At 53.4% G+C, this 27,200-nt stretch overlaps 3 protein-coding genes and 1 pseudogene across 4 annotated transcripts in view; all 4 read left to right on the top strand.

Moving 5' to 3' along the window:
* Positions 1 to 1,040: 1,040 nt before the first annotated feature.
* LOC309976127 (spermatid maturation protein 1-like) lies at positions 1,041 to 2,881 on the top strand (annotated as a pseudogene). The gene is made up of 3 exons: positions 1,041 to 1,169; positions 1,430 to 1,487; positions 1,687 to 2,881. The product of its transcript is annotated as a spermatid maturation protein 1-like (transcript).
* A 1,297-nt stretch (positions 2,882 to 4,178) lies between these two features.
* On the top strand, positions 4,179 to 10,562 carry LOC309976126 (uncharacterized protein; the record flags this gene model as incomplete). The annotated part of the gene is given in 13 exon segments (XM_082861602.1): positions 4,179 to 4,291; positions 5,515 to 5,653; positions 5,725 to 5,862; positions 6,667 to 6,834; positions 7,697 to 7,943; positions 8,010 to 8,395; positions 8,397 to 8,877; positions 8,880 to 9,020; positions 9,023 to 9,698; positions 9,700 to 9,898; positions 9,902 to 9,938; positions 9,941 to 10,106; positions 10,229 to 10,562. Coding segments are annotated over 13 exon segments (3,225 nt in total).
* Positions 10,563 to 12,932: 2,370 nt separating this feature from the next.
* On the top strand, positions 12,933 to 14,698 carry LOC309976247 (transmembrane protein 102-like; the record flags this gene model as incomplete). Its single annotated transcript, XM_082861825.1, has 2 exons — positions 12,933 to 13,278; positions 13,380 to 14,698. Exons 1-2 carry the CDS (start codon positions 13,065 to 13,067, stop codon positions 14,696 to 14,698), a joined length of 1,533 nt encoding a protein of 510 aa, XP_082717951.1. The 5' UTR covers positions 12,933 to 13,064.
* A 2,092-nt stretch (positions 14,699 to 16,790) lies between these two features.
* LOC309976125 (fibroblast growth factor 11-like) overlaps positions 16,791 to 27,200 on the top strand; it is a gene marked incomplete at both ends in the record, with an annotated part of 95,374 nt that continues 84,964 nt past the window's right edge. Inside the window, 4 exons of the mRNA XM_082861601.1 lie at positions 16,791 to 16,989; positions 18,649 to 18,759; positions 18,963 to 19,066; positions 19,689 to 19,887. Of these exons, the coding sequence (XP_082717727.1) occupies positions 16,791 to 16,989; positions 18,649 to 18,759; positions 18,963 to 19,066; positions 19,689 to 19,887 (613 nt within the window). The remainder of the gene's footprint in view (positions 16,990 to 18,648; positions 18,760 to 18,962; positions 19,067 to 19,688; positions 19,888 to 27,200) is intronic.

Raw genomic sequence — 27,200 nt, 5'->3', positions numbered from 1 at the left:
TGTGTTAGTTTCTGCTTTATAACAAAGTGAATCAGTTATACATATACATATGTTCCCATATCTCTTCCCTCTTGCGTCTTCCTCCCTCCCACCCCTCCAGGCGGTCACAAAGCACCGAGCTGATCTCCCTGTGCTATGCGGCTGCTTCCCACTAGCTATCTACCTTACGTTTGGTAGCGTATATATATACGTCCGTGCCTCTCTCTCGCTTTGTCACAGCTCACCCTTCCCCCTCCCCATATCCTCAAGTCCGTTCTCCAGCAGGTCTGTGTCTTTATTCCTGTCTTACCCCTAGGTTCTTCATGACATTTTTTTTTCTTAAATGCATGGGCAAGTTTTTTGAATAGTGCCTTAAAAATATTTACAATATATCCTACAGTTCCTGTGTACCTGATTCCACTAGTAGCACTTACAATACCTCTTACGCTCCTGTTTATCACCTGGCAATTGTTGCCAGAGTATTAACCTTTCTTTATAGTGGACCCATATGAAAGCAAAATCATCAACAACCCCTTCGTAGGGCCACTGTTGTTCAATTGGGGGTGTTTTCCATAGGAACATCCCTATATTTCCATTTGTGTATTGTGTTCACAGTTTCCTGGGGCTGAAATAGGTACTTTCCGTTTTGTAATAACAATAGTAGGGGGGGTAGTAGTTTTTCTCATCTTCCTAACCCTGGGCGCAAATCCCCCTTGTGCTGTTTCCATAGATAAGCTTAACACAACCAAACAAATCAATAGAGATGTAGTCCACCGTCCTGGCACAGTGCTGCTTTGCAGTCCTGCCTTTGATTGCATCATGACTTTGTCACGGCGCAGGGACTCCAGGATGGAATATTGTAAATATAAAAGTTTAACTGTTGGTTTTGCCTGCTGTTATGTTGGGAGGTAGGGGTGGGGCTCTGAAGAGATAAACCCTGGAGAAGTGACTCTGCCAGTGAGGGAGGAGGAGGGGGTCCGAGCCCACAGCCCTTTCCAGTGAACAGCTCTGAGGTCAGAGAGAAAGGGGGAGTGAGTGCTGGGGTGAGGTGGTCATTGGTAATGGGGTTGTTCGGGGAGTTAAGATCAGGACCAGTGTTTGTGCAGAGGTCAGAGCCTGGTGTAGAGGACCAGGCAGGGGCTGATGGGGACAGACACCAAACAGGCCAGAGGGCCTATGGGCTGGTGCAGGTGGCTGGCTACAGGAGAGACATGCAAAGTGAAGGGTTTGGCCTCTGCTAAGCCCTGGCCCAGGCTGGAGGGTCAAACACAGGCCCAGGACTCTCCCTCTTGGCACACTGTGAGGGAGAGCCCCACATCGTTGTGACCCGCTTACCCCCAGGAGCCTCTGGGACAGGAAGGCGGCCGGTAGTACTGTGGGCACAGTAGGTTGGGGCCCTAGGGACCCCCATGGCCACGGCCACTCAGTCACTGTGTCCTCCCCGACCTAGCTCTGGCGCAGACTCCATGGCTTCTTACACCAAGTGTTTCGTGTTATTTGTGAGAAAGGTAAGTGGAGGATGAGGAGGTTGGGGAATAGGAAAGGCAGAAACCAGGTGTTCTAGCCCTGACCTTAAGTGGACCCCTTCCCCTCGCCCTCTCCCTGCTCAGACACCATAACTATGCAGCTTCTCTTCCTGCAACCTGCCTCTCCATTCCTGGAGGAGCCAGGCTCCCCACCAGCCTCTCACCTGTCCCCGATCCACAGAAGCTTCTAAGTTATGCTCACCTGGGAAGCAGACCCAGCCCCCAAAGCAGAGCGCTCCTGCAGTCTGCCTTGGTGCACCATGGACCCTGTGAAAATGATCGTGTCCCCCCGACCCACTCGCCGCTATCGCCGTCGAGACTCTTCAGCACGCCGCGCCCACTGCCCCATAGCCTGGGCCCCTGACAACTGACAGCGATGACGAGAAGCCCCCACGTCAGCACACAACAATCTGCCCCCACAACTGGAATTGCCCCAAGGACTGGGAAGGCTTTCAGTCCACCCAGGGGTTCTGGACTCTCTGGGCCCAGGATGCTGTGGAGCCACCTACCCAGACCATCCGCTTCCAGCAAACTGTAGAGGGAAGGCCGCTCAAAAGAGAGGCAGTCAGAGCTGGGCCTACAGGCCTACGCGTACCCTGTGAACCCCCGCCCCACAGCCCTCAGGCCCTGAGCCACAAGAACGGTTGGGGGGTGCCCCAGGCAGAACAGGAGCAGTGCTCGCCAGCCCAGCCACCCATCCTGGGCCCAGCCCACGTCGCAGACATCCCCCGGCGCCACTCCTCAGGGCGCATAGCCTATAATGCCAGAGACATGAGGCGGCAGCTGTGGGAGCTGATCAGGGAGGTGGAGGCCCTGTCCCACTGTTACCCCCCGGTCTCTGGATCCAGCACGGCTGAGGGGAAGGGAAAGGCCTAGGTATACCGTTCCCTGACAGAGAGGTGACTGGGAGAAGAATAAAAAGAAGAGAGGAGGTGGTTTGTGGTGGTGTGGGGGGTGCCAGGGCCCACACAGCCACAGGGAATTCCCGGGATGTCCAGTGATTAGGACTACACGCTTTCATTGCTGACGGCCCCAGTTCAATCCCTGGTCGGGGAACTAAGATCCTGCAAACCACACTGCATGGCCAAAAAGAAAAAAAAAGAGATAAAGAAAGAGAAATAGCCAGTGGGCATTTTCCATCAAGACTCCAAACACACAGCAGGTGCTCAATATAGACCCACTTAATGGAATCAGCTTAAAATGATCGATAACGTTAGTCAAATGAAAATGAACAGAGAAGCAGGGTGATTCATAAAAGGCCTATCTGCTCACATTCCAGGAACCCATCTGGTATGGAAGGTGAGGTCTATATTCCTCTATATCTGTTGAGATGTTCATTGTGCAAACAAAATGACTTGAGGTTCAACAGGTACCACTTTCACAGACCCCAGCAATGAACCCCAGCAATGATCCCAGGACTGCCTCCAGAAGAACTCAGGCCTTGCCCGAGACCCAGGCCTCCCCAAGAACCCGGGCCTTGCTCAAGATCCAGGCCTCCACAAGCTTCCAGGCCTTACCCAAGACCCTTACCTCTGCAAGAATCCAAGCCTTTCCCATGACTCTGACTTTCAGAAGAATCCAGTCATTACCCAAGATTCTAGCACCCAGAAGAGCTTAGGTTCTACTCGAGATAGACGTTTCTTTAAACGCCCATATCTCACCCAGCCCTCTGGTCTCCACAAGAACACACCATTTCTCCAAACTTCTGACATTCAGAGGAGCTCAGGCTTTATGCACGATTCTGGAGTCTATAGGAATCTAGAAAGAAAGCAAGAGACTGTATTCTATAAAAGTCAAGAGCTCTCCCTAAAAACTGGCTTCCATAATAGCCCACACCCTTCTCAAGATTCTGGATGTGACAAGAGTACAGGTAATGCCCAAGATGCAGGAGTCTCTAGGAGTCCAGACTTTACCCAAGATTCTGGGCCAGAGAAGCGTCCACACCTTGCCTAAGACTCTGGAGTCAACAAGAGCTCAGGGCTTTGCCAGGAATCTGAAGAGCCCAGGCCTTGTGCAAACCCCTCGCCTCCATAAGGGCTCAAGCCTTACCCGAGACTCAGGAGACTACAAGAATCCAGGTCTTACCCAAGATTCTGGAGTCTGCAGGAGCCAAGGCCTTACTCAAGATTCTGACCTCCATAAGTATCCAGGCCTTACCCAAGCCACTGAAGTCAAAAGGAGATGTGGCCTTACCCAAGATGCTGGAAATTACAGGAGCTCAGAACATACCCATGACCCTAACTTCCACAAGTACTCGGGAATAAATCGCGATGCTGGCCCCCATAAGGGTCCAGCTCTTACTCAAGACTCTGGCTTATCCAAGAGATCAGGCCTCCATAACAACTCATGCCTTATCCCAAACCCTGGCCTCCACAAGAACCATCTGGAACTGACTCTGTCCAAGTTTTGGGCCCACATCAGACCCGAAAGTCATTTATATCTGAGGCAGTTCCTCGAAAGGAGGATGCTGGGCAGCACATACCATGGACTTCTGTCCCACCCAGCCAGAACTCCTGCTCTCCCAGGGCTCAGGTGGCCTACAATGACCTGCAAACTTTCTCAGAGGTACTTGTACTAACTGAGCTGCAATCATCCTCCCGGCGAGCAGGCAGCCAAGACTGGGTGTACCACCCAATGGATACAGTTCCTCCAGCCTGCCAGAACTATCGCCAGATGTCTACGCCTCCCAAAAGCAGCTGGAAGCCCTACTGTCCTGGGTCAGGCACCCGGCTAGGACATGTGGTCTTTGACACCCGCCAGAGACAGTTCAGAGCAGGCAGGGACAAGTGCGAAGCTCTGTCTCCCAGGCGCCTTCACTGAGAGACATCCAACAACTCACCGGAGACCATCAAGGAGTGGCGGTATCAGTGTGCTCAGAGCAACTTAGAAAAAGAGGGGACAGATATGCATGAGGAGTAAAGAGACAAGAGAAGAGTTCTGTGGTTGCTTGAGGACATCCACCCCAGCCCCATCCCACAGGGCCTGATGAGGACATAAATTATCCCTGCTTTCCCTCCATTGCTGTCTAGCTAAATCCGTTATCCCCAAGGCCCTAGAGCTGCACTGTCAATTACAGTAGCCACTAGCCAAATGCCTATTAGAATGTAAATTAGTTAAAATTAAGGAAAATTAATTCTGTTAAAAATTAAGTTAAGATGTTAAAAATTCTCTTCCTCAGGGAACAGAATTTCCCTGGCATCCAATTCTGTTCCCTGGTGGTCCAGTTGTTGGGACTTGGCGCTTTCCCTGCTGTGGCTGGGGTTCAATCCCTAGTCGGGGAACTCAGACCCTGCAAGCTTCATGGCTTGGCCAAAAAAAAAAAAAAAAAATATTCTGTTCCTCAGTGCCATGACCTTCTAAGGGCTAAGTAGGCACATGGAGCTAGTGGCTACTGCATTGGACGGCACAAATTTAGAACATATGCATCATCATGGAAAATGCTATTGCAGAGCAGTGCTTTAGCGTTTAGAGCAATTTTCCTTTCCCTGTCACCCACCCCCAGCATCTTAAATCTCCCCCAGAGCCTAGAGAACTTTGCTCTTTTTAGGGTGGTTCAGAAGCCACCCTCTGGGGAGGAGGTAAGATGTGGGGCTGGACACCTAATGCCTGATTTCCCCAGACTGTGAGAAAGAGCCCAGGCTTCAGTTTTCCTCATCTGGTCTCTTGGGTCACGACCAGATGTATGGAAATTGCCTCCCCCGTTCTGGGCTGTGTTTGGGGCTCTTGGTTACTGAGGGAGAAGACCTCTCTTTGTCAGTGACTAGGAAACCTTGTGTTTTAGGCTCCCCAAATTGGGCCCTGGATTCTGAGGGTCCCCTCCTTCATAGGCCTCTAAATTTTTCGAGGTGTCTCCACTTAATTTTCTTGCCCATGGACTTAGGCCTAGTTCACTGGGGAGACAGACCCCTGGGACAAAGGAATGTAAGAATTCCTGGGCTGCCGGCCCGAAGCCTGGCAGCGCAACTCCCCACCCGGCCCACGGACGGAGCCTCCCCAGCTGTGCTCACAGCCAGCCCAACCGCAGCCCGCACCCCTTCACGGGACACTTGAACTACTCCCGGGATCCCCACGCGGTGCGGCGCCGGGCAGCCGAATGGGCCGAGATGCTGCCCGTGCGGCGCCCTCTGGCCACGTCCGCCTCCCTCACGGTGCTGGCCGAGAGGCCTCGTACAAGTGGGCCCTGGCTCCCAGCTCAGCGCTGCTCCTCCGCCCCTCCCAGCCCCTGCCCGACGTCCAGGCTACTGAGCACCCTCCACGCCCGCCCACCTTCATGCTACTCAGCCGGAACCTGGGGGGCAATGCCAAATACCAGGTGTATGACAGCCTGGAGCGGAAGCGGCAACCGCAGGAGAGCCAAGCACGGGCCAACTCGCTGCTACCTTCCACCTCGGCCTCGAGGCCCTCTCTGCACAGGAGCCAGACTGGGAAAATGAACTGACCGGCGGCAAATGGGGGCGGTGGTGGGGTGGGGGCAGGGCATGGAGAGATTAATAAAGAGCGCCAGAGTCCAGGAAACATTGGTGGTCTGTGGCTTGGAAGCGCCACTCCTTCTGCCAGCCTGGGCCCCTGCCCTTGGCTTCCTGCAATAAGAAGCCAGTGTCCCCTTCTTGGCCTGAGGGTCCCCTTGGTTTAGTGGCCACAGTTCTGCCAGCAGGCCCCTCCTGGTCCTATACCATGCACTAAGTACATCTGCAGCTGCAGACTCCAAACCACTGGTCTCTGGGCACCTCATCTGTGTCTCAGCTCTCCCTGTCCCCAAAGAGCCTCATACAAGAAGCTGCTTCCAAACTGGGAGGTTCCACATCTGGGCAGGTCCAGCTCCAGGCCCAGTGAAGGGCATGAAGAAGGCTGAGGCTCTGGACTCCAGCCAGGCCTTCAGCAGGCCTCTGAGGCCGAGGTCTTCCTAGTCTCAAGAGGGGCCAAGAGACGGAATGTGTCATTTGAACAAGTGAGTCAGCGGGTGGTGAGCAAATGAATGACCGCTCGAGGGGAGGTGTGCCGGCCACCGGGCCCTGTTTGACTGTCCAGGCTCAGCTTACCTGACCCTGGTTACCAGGGAATGCTACCCTGGGTCCTCCTTTTCGTCCCCCTCCCTCACTGTGACCTCACCACCTGCCCCATTATGACCCAGTCTGGCTCCCAGTGACTATGTGGAGGCCAGGGGGCCCAGGCAGTCCTCGGACCCCCAGCCATGGGTGAGCGAGCCGTCTACCGAGCCGAGCCATGCTCTGGCCCCGTCCCCAGGAAATGCCAGGAGCAAGGAGACGCAATAATCCTGCTCTTGGTCAGCTTGATCTTCGTCAATGTGGGGATCAACATGGTGGTTATGGTCAGGGCAGGAAATGTGCAGCGGGGTTGGGGGAGCCCTGGGGTCTTGAAGGGGCTGAGGTGGGAGGGCTGCTGGGGTGTGGCCGGACAAGGGTTGGATTTCAGGGCTCACCCTGCTCCCGGCCTCGCCCCTCCCCTTCTTCCCTCAACTCTGGAGGCATCTGAAGAGATTCTTGCGGGCACTTTTCAATCGTATTTTCCACAAAGGTGAGTGGGCGCCGGCGTGGGTTCAGGGGATGTGGGCCTATCCCCTTTCTTCTATCCCTGCCTTGATTCTCAGCCCCTCAGGAACCCAGGCCCTGACCCATCTCGCCTTTCCCCACAGACAAGCAAGCCAGCTGTGTAGGCAGCCATCGCATGTGCATGCGCTGCTCCGTGGATCCCAAGAACCTGTGCTCAAGAGTTTCTTCCCGCTTCCGCCATCGCCCAAGCTTCCTGCTCGGGCACCCAAACCACCACCCAAACTCCTGGATACCAGACACAAATGACGAGAATGCTTCTAAGTGCTGCTGGATGCCGCCTCAGTGTGGATGGGCTGGGGCTTCCACGGAGGCTCCACGGGGACTGTGGATGGAGCGGGTAGTGGGAGCTGGGGAGGCCCCTCCGGTCACAGCCTTAAAGTCCCAAGCCACCTTGTACTCCAGGCAGGAGACATCTTCCAAGCTCCGAAGGATGAGCAAGGTGGACGTGGTTCCACTCCGCCTGCCCCAAGACAGCAAGACTAAGACCCCAGACTCTGACCCAGCCCAGGTCCCAGCCCGGGCCCAGACCCGCCCCCCAGTTCAGCCCCCTGCGCATGCTCCTGCCAAGGCCCAGGCCACCTCCTCAGCCCACCCCCCTGAGCACACCCGCCCCCCACCCAGGCTGAGACCTGCTCCCGAGGCCACGCCCATGAGCACACTTCCGCCTGGGCCCAGGCCTTCTCCCTAGTGCACCCCACTGGGAACACTCCTGCCAAAGCCCAGACCTTCTCCTCCACCCACCCCTCTGAGCACGCCCCACCTCAGGCCCAGACTTGCTCCACATTCCACCTCCCTGAGCACACCACCCCCCAGGCCCAGACCCCCTCCCCAGCCCTCACCCCTGAGCACAGCCCTGCCCAGGTCCATGGCCCTGAGCATACCTCAGCCCATACTCCAGCCCAGGCCTAAGCCCAGGCCCCCTCACATGCCTCAGCCCAGTCCCTGGGCCACACTTCTGTCTGCACCCTGACCCATGCTCATCTGACCTATACCCATGCATACACTCTGGTCCCTCCCCCAAATTCTGCCCCAGTCCCTCCCCCAAATTCTGCCCCTGCTACTACTCCTGCCCTAGCCCCTACACCAGCCCCTGTCCCAATCTCTGCCACAACATCTGTCCCAGGGCTGGGCATGGCCCAGACAAACACTCAAGTCCCGTCCACCACCCCTACGCCCATCCTAGGTTCTATTCCCTCTACCTTGTCTGCCTTTAGCCAAGGCCTCTCCTCCGGCCATGTGGTCTACCATGACCGCAGGGTAAAGCAGAACTTATTCCATGTGTGTCTGCCTCAGAACTCTGGGTATTCCAGAAAGAACTTGCTGCTGGATGCCGCCTCAGTGTGGATGGGTTGGTAACCCCTCCAGGCCCCAAGAGGGGCATGGTCTGGTGAGCTCTGGTACAGCAGAGCAAACACTGAAGCAATGTAGTAGGGACAGTGCCAAGCCCTCCACAGGATCCATACTGGGTTACCTGGAGTTGGGGAATATGGAAGGGAAGATCTCAAATGATGCCAAAGACAAATTTGTACAGTCCAAGACCTTCCCTTACTGCAGCTTCCATCCTTGCAGTTCTGAGAAGAGAAACACGGACCCCCAGACTCCAGTCTACCCCACATTCCTGGTGTACTCCAAGGATGCTGCACCTTCTCAACCTTGCTTCCATTCTCCAACCAGTGCCCAGAGCTCACCATGCACCATGCCTCCACCATGCACTCTTTCTCTGCCTCTTGTTTCTCCCAGATCCTTTGTCCTTCAACACAGCAACCACCAGAAGCCCTCCACCTTAATACAACCCCCCACCTTCCCCCCACCTCCAAGTCTCCTCAGTCTGTCCTCTCTTCCCAGGGCCCCATCCCTCCCCAGTTATCCACTACTTCCCAAACCCCAAACCAGCCCCAACCCCCTGAACTTCATGAGAGTCTAGGCCTCAACCAAGGCTCTGTCCTCCAAGGACCCCAGGCCCTTCAAAAGACTGTAGAGTTTTCAGAAACCCAGGCCTTACCCCAAATCCAAGCCTCCACAAGGACCCCGGCCTTATCCAAGACCCAGGCCTCCATAAGAACCCAGGCCTTACCCGAGACCCAGATCTCCCCAAGAACCCAGGCCTTGCTCAAGATCCAGGCCTCCACAAGCTTCCAGGCCTTACCCAAGACCCTTACCTCTGCAAGAATCCAAGCCTTTCCCATGACTCTGATCTTCAGAAGAATCCAGTCATTACCCAAGATTCTGGCTCCCAGAAGAGCTTAGGTTCTACTCGAGATAGACGTTTCTTTATACACCCATATCTCACCCAATCCTCTGGTCTCCACAAGAACATACCATTTCTCCAAACTTCTGACATTCAGAGGAGCTCAGGCTTTATGCATTATTCTGAAGTCTATAGGAATCTGGAACAAAAGCAAGAGACTGTACTGTATAAAAGTCAAGAGCTCTCCCAAAAAACTGGCTTCCATAATAGCCCACACCCTTCTCAAGATTCTGGATGTGACAAGAGTACAGGTAATGCCCAAGATTCAGGAGTCTCTAGGAGTCCAGACTTTACCCAAGATTCTGGGCCAGAGAAGCATCCATACCTTGCCCAAGACTCTGGAGCCAACAAGAGCTCAGGCCTTTGCCAGGAATCTGAAGAGCCCAGGCCTTGTGCAAACCCCTCGCCTCCATAAGGGCTCAAGCCTTACCCGAGACTCAGGAGACTACAAGAATCCAGGTCTTACCCAAGATTCTGGAGTCTGCAGGAGCCAAGGCCTTACTCAAGATTCTGACCTCCATAAGTATCCAGGCCTTACCCAAGCCATTGAAGTCAAAAGGAGATGTGGCCTTACCTAAGACGCTGGAAATTACAGGAGCTCAGAACATACCCATGACCTAACTTCCACAAGTACTCGGGAATTAATCGCGATGCTGGCCCCCATAAGGGTCCAGCCCTTACTCAAGACTCTGGCTTATTCCAGAGATCAGGCCTCCATAACAACTCATGCCTTATCCCAAACCCTGGCCTCCACAAGAACCATCTGGAACTGACTCTGTCCAAGTTTTGGGCCCACATCAGACCCGAAAGTCATTTATATCTGAGGCAGTTCCTCGAAAGGAGGATGCTGGGCAGCACATACCATGGACTTCTGTCCCACCCAGCCAGAACTCCTGCTCTCCCAGGGCTCAGGTGGCCTACAATGACCTGCAAATCTTCTCAGAAGTACCTGTACTGATTGAGCTGCAATCACCCTCCCGGCGAGCAGGCAGCCAAGACTGGGTGTACCACCCAATGGATACAGTTCCTCCAGGCTGCCAGAACTATCGCCAGATGTCTACGCCTCCCAAAAGCAGCTGGAAGCCCTACTGTCCTGGGTCAGGCACCCGGCTAGGACATGTGGTCTTTGACACCCGCCAGAGACAGTTCAGAGCAGGCAGGGACAAGTGCGAAGCTCTGTCTCCCAGGCGCCTTCACCGAGAGACATCCAACAACTCACCAGAGACCATCAAGGAGTGAGGATATCAGTGTGCTCAGAGCAACTTAGAAAAAGAGGGACAGATATGCATGAGGAGTAAAGAGACAAGAGAAGTGTTCTGTGGGTGCTTGAGGACATCCACCCCAGCCCAATTCCACAGGACCTGATGAGGACCTAAAGTATCCCTGCTTTCCCTCCATTGCTGTCTAGCTAAATCCGTTATCCCCAAGGCCCTAGAGCTGCACTGTCAATTACAGTAGCCACTAGCCAAATGCCTGTTGGAATGTAAATTAGTTAAAATTAAGGAAAATTAATTCTGTTAAAAATTAAGTTAAGATGTTAAAAATTCTCTTCCTCAGGGAACAGAATTTCCCTGGCATCCAATTCTGTTCCCTGGTGGTCCAGTTGTTGGGACTTGGTGCTTTCCCTGCTGTGGCTGGGGTTCAATCCCTGGTCGGGGAACTCAGACCCCGCAAGCTTCATGGCTTGGCCAAAAAAAAAAAAAATTCTGTTCCTCAGTGCCATGACCTTCTAAGGGCTCAGTAGGCACATGGAGCTAGCGGCTACTGCACTGGACGGCACAGATTTAGAACATTTGCATCACCATGGAAAATGCTATTGGGGAGCAGTGCTTTAGAGTTTAGAGCAATTTTCCTTTCCCTGTCACCCACCCCCAGCATCTTAAAGCTCCCCCAGAGCCCAGAGAACTTAGCTATTTTTAGTGTGGCTCAGAAGCCACCCTCTAGGGAGGAGGTAAGATGTGGGGCTGGACACCCAGTGCCTGATTTCCCCAGACTGTGAGAAGAGCCCAGGCTTCAGTTTTCCTCATCTGGTCTCTTGGCTCATGACCAGATGTACGGAAACTTGCCTCCCCCGTTCTGGGCTGTGTTTGGGGCTCTTGGTTACTGAGGGAGAAGACCTCTCTTTGTCAGTGACTAGGAAACCTTGTGTTTTAGGCTCTCCAAATTGAGCCCTGGATTCTGAGGGTCCCCTCCTTCATAGGCCTCTAGATATTTCGAGGTGTCTCCACTTAATTTTCTTGCCCATGGACTTAGGCCTAGTTCACTGGGGAGACAGACCCCTAGGAAAAAGGAATGTTAGAATTCCTGGTCCAGTATGCATTGGTCTAATCTGTGAGCGTGTCTCTGGTGTCCTATCTTTCTGTCCTATTATTCTGACTCCTAGGTTCATCCTGGACTTAAGCTGTGTCCATGATAGCACTGGTCGCTGAAAGCCATTTCCTTCCCCTGATAATTTTTCATTGCCCTGCCCTAGCCCAGCTGGAGTTTCCTCTGGACTTGATTTTCAGTCCTGATAACTCTTCTGTATACACACATAAGCTGCGAGATTCCAAAGTGTTTTCCCTGACACCACTTGTGTGTCTGAGGTGGGCAACACTAATATGTCCCTTCCCTGAGTCAGATGTCCATCCCTGGGTCACTACATGCACACTATCGGTGTGTTCTTGTCTAACGTTACCACCACCGATTCTGAGGAGATACGTCCCAGCTGGAGAGCCCATTTCCAACAGCTCTCTGGCTGAGCTCTGAACTTGGACAAGTCATGTGCAACCTTTCTAGGCTTGCAGTCTCATCTCTAAACTGAAGTTATAATTGCATGCAAGAACCCTTCTAGATTTAAATGACCAGGGCTCCTCTACTCCCAAGTGAGATGTAGAGTCCCCTATTTCTCTGCATTCCCTAGTGTATGTCCCTCATTATTGTTTGCTATTCAGATCCATCCTATTAGGCCTCTGTTCTAACCCCAAGGAGTGTTTGTGCGCTTCACCTGGCCTTGTAAAGACACAGAATAGTTTATCATAAAGACACAGAATAGTTTATCATAAAGACACAGAATAGCTTACCTCCATAGAAACTACAACTTCCATCAGGCACTACTTCAACGGAACTGGAAAGGATGTGGGGGCGTGGCCCCAACGCCCTGGTAGCTTTGAAGACAAACTACAACTCCCAGGATAGCCGCGAGATCTCTGCAGAGCGAAAGGAGTGACTGAACTCTGACTGGAGGCCGGGCTGGTCCGGAACCACCCCGACAGTCTCCAGAAAGGGGCGTGGTTATAATTTAAGGGCGTGGCCTTACAGGCAGCAGGAAGACCTGTTGAATCTTCCTATCCATTCTCTTCCCAGCCTTTGTAGCTAACCCTAAGAGGGAAGCTGCAAACCACTAGCCTCTTCTGAAAAAGAGGTAAGGGGACGTAGACAAGGGGCAGCGAAGGAGGCTATTGCATTCCTTAGGAGGGGCCAAACAGCTACTTTCTACCTGCTGAGTCATGTGAACCGTTCCATGGGGGAGGGGACCAGCATATGAGAAAAGGGCAAGGACGGAGGAGGTATTTATTTGTTCGCTTTCAAGACTAAATTTAGGGCCCTTCGTCTGCAGACCCATTGGCAGACCGTGTCTTGGGAACCCTCTTGGCCTCTGGAAGAGCCAAGAACGGGGGCCAGTTTTCCGCAGCAAAAGGTACGGCCCGTCTGGGCTTCCTCCCGTTTGTGTATTTCCTAGCCCCCAAACGACAGAGCCATATGGCTTCCGCGGTCTGGGGGAGTGCTCCCTGGTGGGGCCCACCGCCCCCAGCCCCAGCCCGGCCGCTCACGGACATCGACTTCTGCTCTGGGGCGCAGCTGAAAGAACTAACCCAGCTGATCCAGGAGCTGGGTGTGCAGGCGAGCTGGAGTGAAGGTCCCAAGCCAGGACCAGATCTCCTCCAGGCCAAGGACTTTCTTTTCTCTTTGCTTGCTAAGTAACCCTCCCAGCCTTCGGGAACTTGCAGCTCTCAGCTCCGCCTCACCCCGCCCCGGCTCTGGATCACGACTTTACGATCGCTTCTCTTTCCTTAGGTCTCGTTCACCGCCGGGACCCTCGCTTTCCTCCTCAGGCAGAGCTCCTGCTGCTTCGTTGCGGGATTCGCGAGGGCTCCCTGGATCTGGGGCCTGCGCCTCTAGGTCCCTACGCTCGGGGACCTCACTACGACGCCGGCTTCACACTCCTGGTGCCCGTGCTTTCGCTAGATGGCACTGGGCAGGAGCTGCAACCGGACGTGGGATCGTGTTACACATGGCTCTTCCTCCCAGAGCAGGTACGCGGAACCTCGGTCCGGGAGGCATGGCAGGATTGCCTAGGACCCCCACTCCCAGGAGGACGTGATTCGATCCACCCAGCCCAAAGCAAAGAAACTCCCAAGGATCCGCAAATCTCCGTGGACCAGCTACACGTCACTGAGCCTGAGACACACGAGTCTTTGGAAAACTCACCTAGTAATGTTTCATTGCCAGAGTTGCCTCAACAAGACGTAACCGATGTTGGCTTTCCCTCACCACTGAAAAAAACGAATGGTGACGTCACCAAAGCAACCGACGTTAGCCCAGTGCCACAGCCGTTGGAGGCTCCGGAGGCATGGCCCACATTGTGCCCCGCCCAGGTGGCTGCCTGGTTCTCTGTTTCGCTGGCTGCGGTCACTGAGTCCCCGTTTCCGGTTCCGGGTGCCCCGCGCTTGGTCCACGCAGCCCGCCACGCGGGGGTCACCACCATCCTCCTGGCTACGACCGGGCCCCCGCGCCGCCTCCTGCTTTTCGACTTGATCCCCGTGGTGTCCGTGGCCGACTGGCCCCAGGGGCCTCGGAGCCACTCGTGGGCCGGCCCGCTGGCCTCGGAGTCGTCTTCCTTCTACCTGGTGCCCGGCGGCGGCGGCGGCACAGAGCGGCCGGACGCCTCCGGCTGGCAGCTCTGCTTCGCCCGCCAAGAGCTGGCGCTCAAGACGCGCATATCCGTTCCCCTGCTGCAAGCGCACGCGGCGGCTCAGGCGCTGCTGCGCCCTCTGGTGGCCAGGACTAGGGTCGCGGCGCCCTACCTCCTGCGGACGTTGCTCTACTGGGCGTGTGAGCGGCTGCCCGCGCCCTCTCTGGCGCGAGCCGAGAATGCGGGCGCCTGCTGCCTCGGGCTGCTGGATGAGCTGGGCCGGGTGCTCGAGGCCGGGACGCTGCCCCACTATTTTCTGAGTGGCCAAAAGCTCCGTGCGGGGGACGGCGCCGCTTCGCTGCTCGGGGCGTTGGCCATGCTTCGCAGGGACCCTGCCCGCGCCCTGCGCGCCGCTGTGGAAGAGGCCAAGGCTGCACGCAAGGGGGGCGGCTTAGCCGGCGTGGGAGGCGGGGCCCATTAAAGGCGCTGTTCGTACTAACCTGGAATGTGCTTCTGTTGGCCAGCGGGATGTGGAGGGGACTGCTCTCCCCTCACCTGGGAGACAGGCTGAGTCCTTTGGGCCTGAAGAGCCCGTTCTAGAAGGCCTCCTCGCCGGTTCCTCCGCTTCCTCCCACCCTCCTCCCGCCCCATCCCTGGCACAGGTCGTTCTGTGCCTCTCCACTTTCCAAATCTGTGGCCAGCACCCCTCCCACTCCGGTGCAGCCTCTGGCATCCATCTTCCTCCAGTTCTTATGGTCTTTTGTCTTAGGAGTCAATAGGGATGGGGGTAATATATTTGCTGAAAAAACGTGTAAAGGAGAAAGGTATGGAGACCAGGGACTGACCAATTTGTCTCACACAAAAGCCCCCAGGCTAGACCTCACCACCACCGCTATCTCTTCAGTTATTCCCCCCACCTTCCTCATCCAGTTCTGTCCTCCATCCCGGGCAGTAGGGTCCCTTTCTCCATTCTCGGGGCATCCGCCATTCCATCTATCTAAGCCCAACCTCTCCCCCCATCCAGAGTTCCATTCAGTGAAGTCGCCTCCTTGTCCCTCCTGCTCTGAACCCGGAGACATGCGAGACATGCGGCCTTGCCTCGGCTCCGCCTGTCTCTAAGACCGTCGCCACTCCCTGCCTCCAAGGAACCCCGGGGTTCCGCCCGCCCAGCTTCACCTCCCCCTCTTTCCCGGCGTCTCCCCCTCCTGCCCCGCCCCCGGACCGGCTCTCGGGGGAGGGGAAGCCGCTGTCGCTGCCGCCGCCTCAGCTTCCCACAGCCGCTACCGCTGCCGCCGCTGCCGCCGCTCCGCTTGGTCCAGCCGCCAGGCCCAGCGCTCAGTTCGCCAGACGAGGGCACTCTGCGGAAACACACTCACTCCTTCCTGGGGTCCGGGACGTCTAGCCGGGCGTGGGGGGAAGCTCCGCTTGTGGGGTACAGGGAGGGAGGAGCCTGGAACCGGAGCCAGCGCCAGCCGTCCCCGGATCGACGAGAGGACAGGTTGAGGGGCGTCGGGGAAGGAAGAGGGGGCGCTATAGGCAGTCCCGGGGAGGACAAGGAAGCCCTGTCGCAGAAAGCTCTGATGCGCTCTGACTTATGGCGGGTCTGTTCACATTTGGGGACCCGTGACAACGTGGGTGCACTTCTCTCTCGGGGGGCTGGTTGGATTGGAGGGTGTGGGATCTAAACAGCACCAGCTGTCCCCGAGGAAATTAGGGGCTGCCAGAAAAAAAGAAAAAAGCCAAAAACCTATGCTCCTTATTCCGAGGTGACACAGGGCCCTCCAGACAACCAGCTGCTGTAACCACTAGGAAGGGCGGATTTGGAGGTTACTTCAAAAGGAGTGGATGGTAACAAGGTGAGCGAAGGGGCTCAGCAGCTGGAATGCTGTGCCACTAGAAATGGGGGTGACTTGGTAAAAAGCGGTATCGTCCAGAGACAGGGTCTGGGAACCTCTTCTTGCTGATTGGTGACAGTCTGGATATTTCAAGGCATACTTTTTTTGGGGATTTCAGTGAAAAAAAGTGGGGGATTCTTCAATTAGAGGGTGGCAAAAGAAAAGACACCAAGGTTGGGTTCTCCCTAGACACTGGCAGCACCCCAGCAGGGGTGGGGTGAGCTAATATCCCCAAAGCTAAGGACCCACACCCTTAAAATTACAAGAGTGGCTTTGGCAGGAGTGCACGGCCCGGAAATAGGGTGGAAAGGTGCCTGGGGATATTGGAACCACATCCTGGAAAATTTGAGGGTCTTGGCTTTGGGATAGTGTTAGTGGGGGACAGGGACACTGGAGATCAGAGAAGGGGGAGTTTTCTGCGGGGGGCAAAGGTCGAGGGTGGGGTCAACTGAGAGGTACATAGGCTGCTGGGTCTGGCGAAGCTAGCACGAGGCCCAAGGGTGGGAGCTGGTGCCTGGGGTGGGGGTCGTCTAGGGCTTATCCTCAGGTCCCGTGGGTGAGGCGGCGAGTCGGACTGGAGAGTCAAGAGCATGTCCTGGTGAGCTAGCGGGCTTCTCCGGGGTGGCCCAGCGCGCTCCGGCAGCCTGCCGGTTTGGGGGTGTCTCCTCCCGGGGCGCCATGGCGGCACTGGCCAGCAGCCTGATCCGGCAGAAGCGGGAGGTCCACGAGCCCGGGGACAGCTGGCCCATGTCGGCGCAGCTGCGGGTGTGTCCCCGCAGCACCAAGTCCCTTTGCCAGAAGCAGCTCCTCATCCTGCTGTCCAAGGTGCGACTGTGCGGGGGGGGGGGTCGGCGCGCGCGACCGGACCGCTGCCCGGGTGAGTGGCTGGGGCGGGGTCTCCGGGCCGGGGGTCTCTCTGCCTGGGAGGCTGAGGCCAGGGACTCGGAAGAGCGGGGCCCGACTGACAGGGACTCCCCGAAAGTGAAAGGGGGTGTGCCTGGACCACAAACCCTCGGCCAGACGATGCCTCAGTTTCCCTTGTCTCGCGCCCATAACCCCGAGTCTCCTCGCTTTCGAGGGCAGGGGGATGGCTTGAGGGGCTAAGCCTGGTGCCCCGAAGCCTGGAAGCTCCCGCTCGCCCCCCGCCCCCAACACAGGAGTCCCCACCCCCACCATCCTCTGACTACGTGCCCTCTCTCTCAATGAGAGATTCTTTCAATGCCGAGCGGAGGGGCCTGGGGGTTCCGGAAGCCTGGGTCACCCCGAGGTTTTCTGCGGCTCCGGAAGCCCCGCCCCCGCCCCGGTTCCCCCGCTCCTCCGAGCCTTGGCTCCGTTCCTCCTCGCCGAGCTTGCCTGGCTCGGTACCAATCTCCCCAGCTCTCCCCCGGGTGTCCTTGCAGCTACCTCGCGAGTCCGCCCCTCTGTGCGCCCTCCTCCCGTGACGTGCACTTCAAGAAGGGAGCTGGGCACTCCCCCACGACCGCCTACGCGGCTCAGAAATCGGGCCCCACGGGCTCAGGAGACCCTCTGCCGCGAGGAACTCAGACACACTACACGGCTGGATACCCGCACGGAGACTGGCGGTCGTACCACCTACGAGTGGGTACCGGGAACTCGGCCGCAAGCGCCAGGCAAAGAGAGTTGTGAAGGTTAGCCTGTGGTCCCCGTCCCGGTGCGACAGGCGGGAAGTCCCTCTGGCCTCGCTCCCGTCCGCTCGCAGCTCCCTTAGGGGGAGACCCCCCACCACCCCGCTGCCGTCCTCCTCCCCCCGCCGCCGGCCCTCCGCAGTGGTAGGTCAGCAGCCCACCCTTTGTGTGGGACCCAGCCCCCACGTGAGTCAGCCAGCCTCACCAGCTCCCTGGCCCCCTCCCCCATTTCTTTGGTTTGGTACCGAATATCCCCCATCCCAGGCGGGTTACCTGGCTGAAGGGGAGAGGCTGAGCCTCAGGGACGGCTGGGACCCCCGCGAGCCAGCAGACAGACAGACAGACAGACAGATGGGTCAGTGTCAGACAGTCCGGCGCTGGGCCAAGGCGAGGTCCGCGCGAAGCGAGCGGCAGCTGCAGCAGCAGGTGCTGAGTCAGCGTCAGGTCCAGACCCACCCCCACCCCTGAGGGGGCGCCCCTACCCTGGGGTCACCTTAATGTCCCCCACATTCGCAAACACACTGCCCTTTCAGCAGCTCTGCCTGTCTCCCTCTGTCCTCTGCGTTTCCATATATCTCTCCCCTTCCTCTTCCTTCTTCTCCCCTCCCCCCATTCTGGTTGAGCTGTAGAGTAGGAATTAAGCCTTTAAATAAATTTCAATCAATTCAACTGAAAGCTGGTTAGAGGAGGCAGAAGGGACCCACACCCCAGCTTCCTCTGGAGTCAAAGAGAGGTGGGAGAGAGCTTGCTTAGAGGGTCAGGGAGCTGGGGCCCTGGGACCCTCTTCCTTCCCTCCATCCTCCTTTCTTTCTCTCCTCTGATCCCGCCAGTGTAGCAATGTTTCTGGGAACAGAGATGTCATGTTCCAAGATGAATGTCTCTCTCTCCAGAGACTCAGCTCAAAGGCATCGTCACCAAACTGTTCTGCCGCCAGCGTTTCTACCTCCAGGCGAATCCCGATGGGAGCATCCAGGGCACCCCAGAGGACACCAGCTCTTTCAGTGAGAGGGGAAGCCAGCTGCTGGGTGGGAAGGGGGAGCGCAGGCATAGGAGATGACAGTCCTATTGTGGCTTCAGGTTCTGTTGTTTTCAGTCTGGCTCTTGACCCCGCAAAGGAAGAAGTAGAACTAGGACCATAATTGAGGGGGGGCTCAGATGGGGATTGGAGGCTTGGGGTACTGATACCCCTTCTCTCCACCCCCAGCCCACTTCAACCTGATCCCTGTGGGGCTCTGTGTAGTCACCATCCAGAGTGCCAAGCTGGGTCACTACGTGGCCATGAACGCTGACGGGCTGCTCTACAGCTCGGTGAGACAAGGGGGCAGAGTGGCCTGGAGTCAGGGGACTCCCCTAGCTACAGCCTTCCCAGCTACAGATATTTTGCAACTCAGGGATTCCTCTCCCTCCAGCTCTTGCCGACACCCTGTCCTCACTGCCCGCTCCCAAGCACCTCCTGTAGCCTCCCTCCAACCCCTTCTCCTCCAATAGCCTCCTAAATACCCCCAGGCTCTTTGAATGTCCAACTCTTTCAACCTTTTAGGACCCCTGTGTCTTTTCCAACCTCCTCTAGACCTCATTATTACTCACTTCCCCAGAGTCATTCAGGATGCTGGGGAAGGATTCAGGAACTCCTCCAAGCAGAAATTCCCTCCAGGTGCCCTGGATGGTGAGAGGTTGGGAGTAGAGCAGAGAGAAGTTATCTTCTTATCCCAGGCCCCCAGAAGTCTAGTTCCCGGCCCTCGGGGGGCCACCAGACTCTTCCTCATCCTCCCTTTCTCCCAGTTCCTGCGTGGACTCAGAAGTTGGCTCTGCCAGTCTCAAACATATGGATTATATCCTGCCTTGTTCTTCCCAGGGCTCCCTTCTGTTCAGTGATGTGTCTTTTTGTGTTTCTGTCTGTGTGTGCCTTTCTGGGTCTTTGTCTCCTCAGCCACATTTCACAGCTGAGTGTCGCTTTAAGGAGTGCGTCTTTGAGAATTACTATGTCCTGTACGCCTCTGCTCTCTATCACCAGCGTCGTTCTGGCCGGGCCTGGTACCTGGGCCTGGACAAGGAGGGCCGAGTCATGAAGGGAAATCGAGTCAAGAAGACCAAGGCAGCTGCCCACTTTGTGCCCAAGCTCCTGGAGGGTGAGTATGGACCCCCAGGGAAGAGGTGGACCACATGGGACGGTATTGACCTTGACATGGACATTTAGTGACACACAGCTAAGGGGCTGTGTTTTAAGAGGACACATGCTATGACAGGTCAAGCCAGGAAGGCTTTGGCCTTTGGAGGTTTGGGAAGCTCTCCTTCTGTGGGTTCCCAGCGGAGCAGTGTAGGGGAAGGGAGCCCTTCCGAATGATCACATGTGACAGTTTTTCCAAATGGTTAACTATTACATTACATAGCTTGCTGGTTTTCCAGCCCCCTATAGTAGTTATTTCCCTGCCTGCCACTCAGCCCCAAAGCCAAAACCACACATTTTATTCTTTGGGTAGCACAGCACCCCACTGCTAGGTACTAGTTTCCATATTGGTCAGCTTTCGCTACCATAAAAACCCCCCCACCTCATCCCCCAAATCGGTGGCTTCTAACAAGAAACATTCCTTTTTGCTCTCAAGTCTGCAGGTCAGTTGCATCTCTGCTTCAACCTGTGGGTCAGCTCCTTGCCCCACGTCTTCCCACTCCTGGGCTCAGGCTAAAGGAACAGCTCTTGTTTAGGATATGTCATTCTCCTGGCAGAGGATCCAGGAAAAATAAACTTGCAATGCTTTTAAAGCTTCTGCTAAACTATGACACATGTCCTATCTGCTCACATTCTGTTGGCTCAAGGAGGTTACATGGCCAAGCACAAAGCCAATGATGTAGGACAATATATTCTGAATCATTTTAAACAGGAATAGAGTCTCTCACAGATGTCAAGGAGCTCTTGATACATTCTTATATAATCCTTTGTTAGGATGTGGATTGCCATATAGTCTACGATTTGTAGCTTATTTTCTTTTTTCTTTCTTTCTTTCTTTATTTGGCTGCGCCGGTCTTAGTTGCAGCATGCAGGATCTAGTTCCCTAACCAGGGATCGAACCCAGGCCCCCTGCACTGGGAGCGTGGAGTCTTAACCACTGAACCACCAGGGAAGTACCTGTAGCTTATTTTCAAGTTGTCTTTTTAAGAAAGAAAACTCTTAATTGTAATACAGAAAATGTATCATTCTTTTCTTTTAGAGTCAACATTTTTGTATCTTAAGAAATCTTTCCCTTCTCCAAAGTTCAAAAGATATTTCTATTAAAGTTTTCTATTAAAATTTTCAGGGGTGTATTTTTTTTTAAGAAGATGTTGGGGGTAGGAGTTTATTAATTAATTTATTTATTTTGGCTGTGTTGGGTCTTTGTTTCTGTGTGAGGGCTTTCTCTAGTTGTGGAAAGCGGGGGCCATCTTCACCGCGGTGCGCGGGCCTCTCACTGTCGCGGCCTCTCTTGTTGCGGAGCACAGGCTCCAGACGCGCAGGCTCAGTAGTTGTGGCTCACGGGCCTAGTTGCTCCGCGGCACGTGGGATCCTCCCAGACCAGGGATCGAACCCGTGTCCCCTGCATTAGCAGGCTGACTCTCAACCACTGTGCCACCAGGGAAGCCCCAGGGGCGTATTTTTAACATTTAACCATCTGCAGTTGATTTTTGCATATGGTGTAACATAAGGATCCAATTTAATCTTTTCTTCCATATGGACTGCCATTTTTCCAGGCCTAATTTTTGAATTGATGTGACATACAAGCCATATCACGTACCATAGCATCATACATACGTGGTTCTGTTTCTGGACTTTCTTTTTATTAGTCACCTACTTTATCACTGCATTGACCATAATGAGCCATGGTATCTGGTTAAGAAAGGCTCCCCTCTCTTTTTTTTGTTGTTTTTTTTTGTGTTTCAACCAGGAGTGTTCTGGCTGTTTTCACCCTCTTACTCTTTTATGTCAAGTTTGGAGCCATTTCATCAAGTCCCAGGAAAATCTCTCTTGGGTACCAGTCTGTGCTCTTTACACGTGCAGCTCATTGAACCCTCACCACTACCTGATGAAGGTCAGTGTTATTTTCCTCATACTACAGCTGAGATGCACAGAGATGGACTGCTGGCACACAGCTGCAAAGCAGTAGCTCTTCTGCATGTCCCCAGCACCCAGCTCACCCAGGCAGCACAGTGGATACACTGATAAGCCTGAGACCACAAAGCCTGGGTCATCTGCGGAGTCACTAGCAGTGCATGCTGTCACTTTGCTGAGGATCCCTGGTGACAGCAGAAACCATGCATGTTTTTAAGTTGACCATCTAATTCAGTTCATTCTCATTGACTGAAAAACAAAACAAAAAACAAACAGGAAACTGACCCCTGGAGATAGTTCATATTGAAAAAGAAGGCAGGCTGGCAGTGGGTCTCCATAATAGAGGGGAAGATGTGTGTGTGTGTATGTGTGTGTGTGTGTGTGTGTGTGTGTGTGTATTGGTATTCACATCAGAGCAAATGACTAGTATCTGGATTGTTTCATCAATTCCATATTTCAGTTCTTGAAAGAGCAGGAGGTAATCTTATTACCAAGAAGATTAAATGACTTTCCAAGTCACTCAAGTTCTCTATCCTCTTAGTTCATGGGAGTAATATTTAAGGCCCTTCATTTGCAAGGTTATTTTGAGCAAAATCTATGTAGAGCAAGTGGCCCTCCACACTGGGTCAGCAGCTTCAACACCACTTGGCAGCTTGTTAGAATGCAAATTCCTGGGCCCCACTCCAGTCCTACTGAGTCTTATCACAGGGTGTGAGGCCCAGTAACCTCTGTATCAACAAGAAACCCCCTCCAGGTGATTCTGGCGCTCCTGAAGGTTGAGGACCTCTGGTGTAGGGCATCCACCACAGCACCCAAAGCAGTCAATTTTCAATGAATGCTAACAAGTTTGGTCAAAGGTCACAGAGCTAGTTCATGGAAAGCCTAGACCTTACTTGGTCTCTGGCCCTACTGAATAACTTTTTTCACCAACTGGAGTGTTATCTCCAAGGATCAAGAGCTGCAAGGTCAGATATTTGTATTAAATAGATCACCTGAAAATATTCAAGTTTAGGGCTTGGAAGAATAACAGAGGTGAGCCTTAGGCCTGTGAAGCACCATGGACAATTCTTAGCTTGTCATTTAAGACTCTTGTAGGTTGAGGCTGGGAGGCTGACCAAGTCCAATGTACACATGGCATTCTTAGAGATGCACATGTCTGTGTATACAGCCCCTCGAACATAGGAGTTGCTAAGGGTCCATTATCCGCGAGTGGGTTAAATCTTTACTGCAGTTGTCAGGCTGGCTTACATTGGGTTTTTTATATTACAGATAGCTTTGGGAACAGAAATCTTTATTATAACAACATTAAAGTAAACAAACAAAAAACCAAATCAATAATAGTCGTCTCTCTCTCAAAGAGCTGTTCGTTTCTCACTTTCCATTGTTTAGCTCTTTGTAGACAAATCTTCATCTCATCCCATCCACAGTGAACTCCCAGTTTTGTGCTCTTCTTTTTCACTGACTTTATCATAAATATTTTCTGTGATGTTCCCTATTCTTCATAATTGTCATTGTGATGTGGCTGGAAAAGATTGCCTCAAACTGAGATAACGGGATTTAATTGTAGATATTTATCTGGCTACCACTATTTCCTAAGTAACAGTGTTGTGGCTACTTTTCTGTAAGTCAAATTTTCTTCTTGTTGATGTTTTTCTTTAGATTAACTTCCTAGAAGTGGAATTACAGCAAAAGAGAGTATAAACACATCTGACTACTGGAGCGATAAGAAAGATGTTTCCAAAAAAAAGCGACCATTTCTTTGTTAGTGGCAATGTATAAAGACACTTGCTTTATAAAAAGTAGTCCTCAGCATTGGGTGTCATTATTCAACTCCTCTCCAACTTTTTTTTTTTTTTGCCAGTTTAGTGAGCATGTAAGTTTACCCTGTTATCGCTGCAATTCTCCTTTTTGTAAATCCTATATCCCTTCTTCCTTCCAAAGACATCTGGTCAAACGGGCTTCAGAGAGAACTCATTTCAATTAGGGTGTACGTGTATGTGTGTGCATGCGGTGTAGCTATGGTTCTTTGTATCTGGATACATATAAGAGTCCGAGTATCTGACCATCCCTGTGTGTGCATTCGCTTCCATGTTTATGCCTCAAAGAACAGACGTGTTGTGGACTGTATATGTCTGGGGTTCTGCTGTGGACACCTTGTTTCTGAGCATGTATTCCTTAGAGTATGCTCATGTGTATGTGTGAATAAATTGTAGCGTGGAATTGTGGAGGAGATGCAAGTAATGAAATCAAACACAGACCACTTGTGGCTTAACGCAGTTCTCTCATCTGTACCTTCCTGCATAGCTCTGCTAACAGAGGGAACCAATTAATGAATTCCAAATAACAGTGAAATGTTTAGAAGAGTTGGGATGATTTGGAAAAAAGTGGACAGATCCTACAAGCCTCTAGTTTTCATGCAGAAAATAAATAAATCTTCAGTGGGCTGGGACTTTGAAAACCATTTATCAAATGAGTGATACTGGGCAGTGATACATACCACCACCAACAACCCCCGCCCATGCCTCCGTGCTCTGTTCTCTGAGTCTAAAATGAAGATCGGAGCAAAGGATGCTTGTGAAAGTTAAATAAGATGATGCTCATAGAAGGTGCTCAGAAGACGTGGTCCCCTGTAGGAAAAGGAGTAGAGGGGACCCAAGTCCCAGGCCTAGGGCCCCAGTCTCTTCTCAGACTCTGAAATAGACAATGACGATTCCTAATTGTAAGTGTTGCCAAAGGTCTTCCCAAAATACCTTAACCAGAGCTAAAAATCTTACACGTCATTGCTAAATACATGTAGTTTGGAGGTAGACCACACTCTTCAAACCATGGGGTTTATGCTGAAAAGATAGTCAAAGGTCCTCATGGGGTAGAGGGAGCTGGAAATCACTGACACAAATCTGTAGATTTCAAACTTCTAAAAAAAACAATAGAACCACCCACCCCCCAACCCTGTCAACACACACACACACTTTTATCCAAACAACTTTTATGGGGAACCCCAAGCTATGAAACAGATGGGGGCGGGGGCAGGGGCAGAGGCAGAGGATAGGTGGGCCTGCCTACTCCTCTCTGGAATCTGACGAGGGGCTCCTGGGGCACGTCCACACACCCTGGAGCCCCCCAGGTGAAAACCATGTATCTAGATAACCCCAGGGTCCCGGCCAGCACTGTGACTCTCTAAGGCTAAACCGCAGTTTCCAAGCAGTAACAGACCGGCTAATGTTTTCTGAGAGCTTCCTATAATCCAGGATCTGTGCTTAGCTCCTGACACATGCTATCTTATATTGGCCTCACATGTTCTCCAGGAGGAAGACCCTAGTAGTACTCTTAGGATCCCCATTCTCAGCTGAGGAAGATAAGGCCCGATGCAAGGATACTGGGCATTATAAGAAAAGTGTCCAAGTTCATTCAGCTTGAACATCATGGAGCCAAGAAGCAAACCTAGATAGTCTGGGTCTCGAATCTGTGTTCTTAACCCAGCCTGTAAAGCCTCCCAGTTTTGAGGGGTAAGTAGCATCTTTGCGATTTAAAGTTTCCAATTCCCCATCAATTGACATTGTAACACCATTTTTAGTTTTGGGTTTTTTTTGTTTGCTTGTTCTGTTTTCTTTTGCTTTGTTTTTAAGAAGAGATATGGGAGTGACCCCCAATTCTCCTCAATCTCTTATCTAAAACCCTCTGTGATCAGGCCAAAAGAGTAGAGCTCAGAGTTACTGTCTAACTTGAGGATCAAGCCATTGACTTTGACAGCAACCATGGCTGCTGGGAAGATTGTTCCTGCAAGTATTTTTTGATGACAGGACAAGGTGGGAATGGAAACAGAGAGTAGCATCCGATACCTCTCAGGGCTTTAAAACCCGCCTTATTGGACTCCCCTGGTGGCACAGTGGCTAAGAATCCGCCTGCCAATGTAGGGGACACGGGTTCGAGCCCTGGTCCGGGAAGATCCCACATGCTGCGGAGCAACTAAGCCCGTGCACCACAACTACTGAGCCTACGCTCTAGAGCCCGCGAGCCAAAACTGCTGAGCCCACGTGCTGCAACTACTGAAGCCCATGCGCCTAGAGCCCATGCTCTGCAACGAGAGAAGCCACCGCAATAAGAAGCCCACGCAACACAACGAAGTGTAGACCCCGCTCGTATGCAGCAATGAAGACCCAACGCAGCCCAAAATCAATCAATCAAAAAAAAAAAAAAAAACCGCCTTATTTACCAGGCACTACACTCCAGTGACGTAGACAGGATTATCCCCATTTCATGATGGCAAAACTGAAGCTCAGAGAAAATCTGCTGGAGATCCCCTAGGTCAGAAGCGTCAGAGTCTGGATTTGAACCCAGCACTCTCTGACCTTCCATCACTCTACACGAGACCTTGGGAAGAGTGGGTCCTTGCCCTTCTTCAGAGCCTTCCTCAAAGCCTTCCTTCTTTGCCTGCTTCCACCATAGCCCTTGTCACCAGCCATGCCAATACTTGTTGCCACTTCTGCCTCTTTTACTACCCAGAGAGCCTTGGTGGTAGAGTGTGAGTACACACAGGGCCCTCTGTGAAGGTCTGCTAGGGAATGAACAGCCCAGTCCAAGTAACCCAGACCTCCGAGGAGATGAGAACCACCCCTCTACGAAGGAAGGATCTCAGATTACAGGAAAGCACCACTGGACTGCCCAGCACCACTGGACTCCAAGCACTGAGAACCCCTCTGGCCCCTGGAAATTCACACTTCCTCCCTCCCACACATGGTGGCCTTCTTTGGTCTCTGGGAAATCCCAGGGCAACTTTTGACTTCTAAGTGGGTGCCCAGGAGCCAAATTTTCCCGCAAAGTTGAGTGTGTGATTGGGTATTCAAATTCTCCCAGCAAGAAGGACTCTTGTCTGTGTTTCCCTCTGCCTCAGGACCAAATATCGCACAGGACAGTGTGTTTAAGAACCTGGGATCTGGAGTCCACCAGACATGGGTTTGAGTCATGGCTCTGCCTAGCTCTGCGATTTGGGGTAAATTAACCTCCTTAACCTCCCTGAGCCTCCAAGAGGAAACAGTTAGTAACTAATCGTGACCGCACAGTGATGTTTTGAGACTCAAATAAGATAATGCACAGAAAATGCTTAGCACAGGGCCTGGTTCAGAGCAGGTGCTCTAAAGGAGTGGAGCCTTGAAATTGAGCCCTGCCCTCTCTCAGAGGCTCTGAGCGGCTGGTAAAGGAGGAGCCGGTGGTCAGAGTGGAGCAGGGAGAAGCTCACCTGTGGGAGGGGGGGATGGGGACAGGAAGGGAAGCCCAATGCTGAGTCAGTGGGAGCTGCAGAGGGCACAGTGACTCAGACAGATGTTCTCACTCAAAGAACCTGCCCCAACATTAACCACAGGA

This window comes from Leucopleurus acutus, assembly GCF_964270905.1.
Source record: "Leucopleurus acutus genome assembly, chromosome: 19".
NCBI classification, from domain to species: domain Eukaryota; kingdom Metazoa; phylum Chordata; class Mammalia; order Artiodactyla; family Delphinidae; genus Leucopleurus; species Leucopleurus acutus.
The sequence above is the reverse complement of the archived record's forward strand: the minus strand, read 5'-3'. Positions and strand labels throughout refer to the sequence as shown.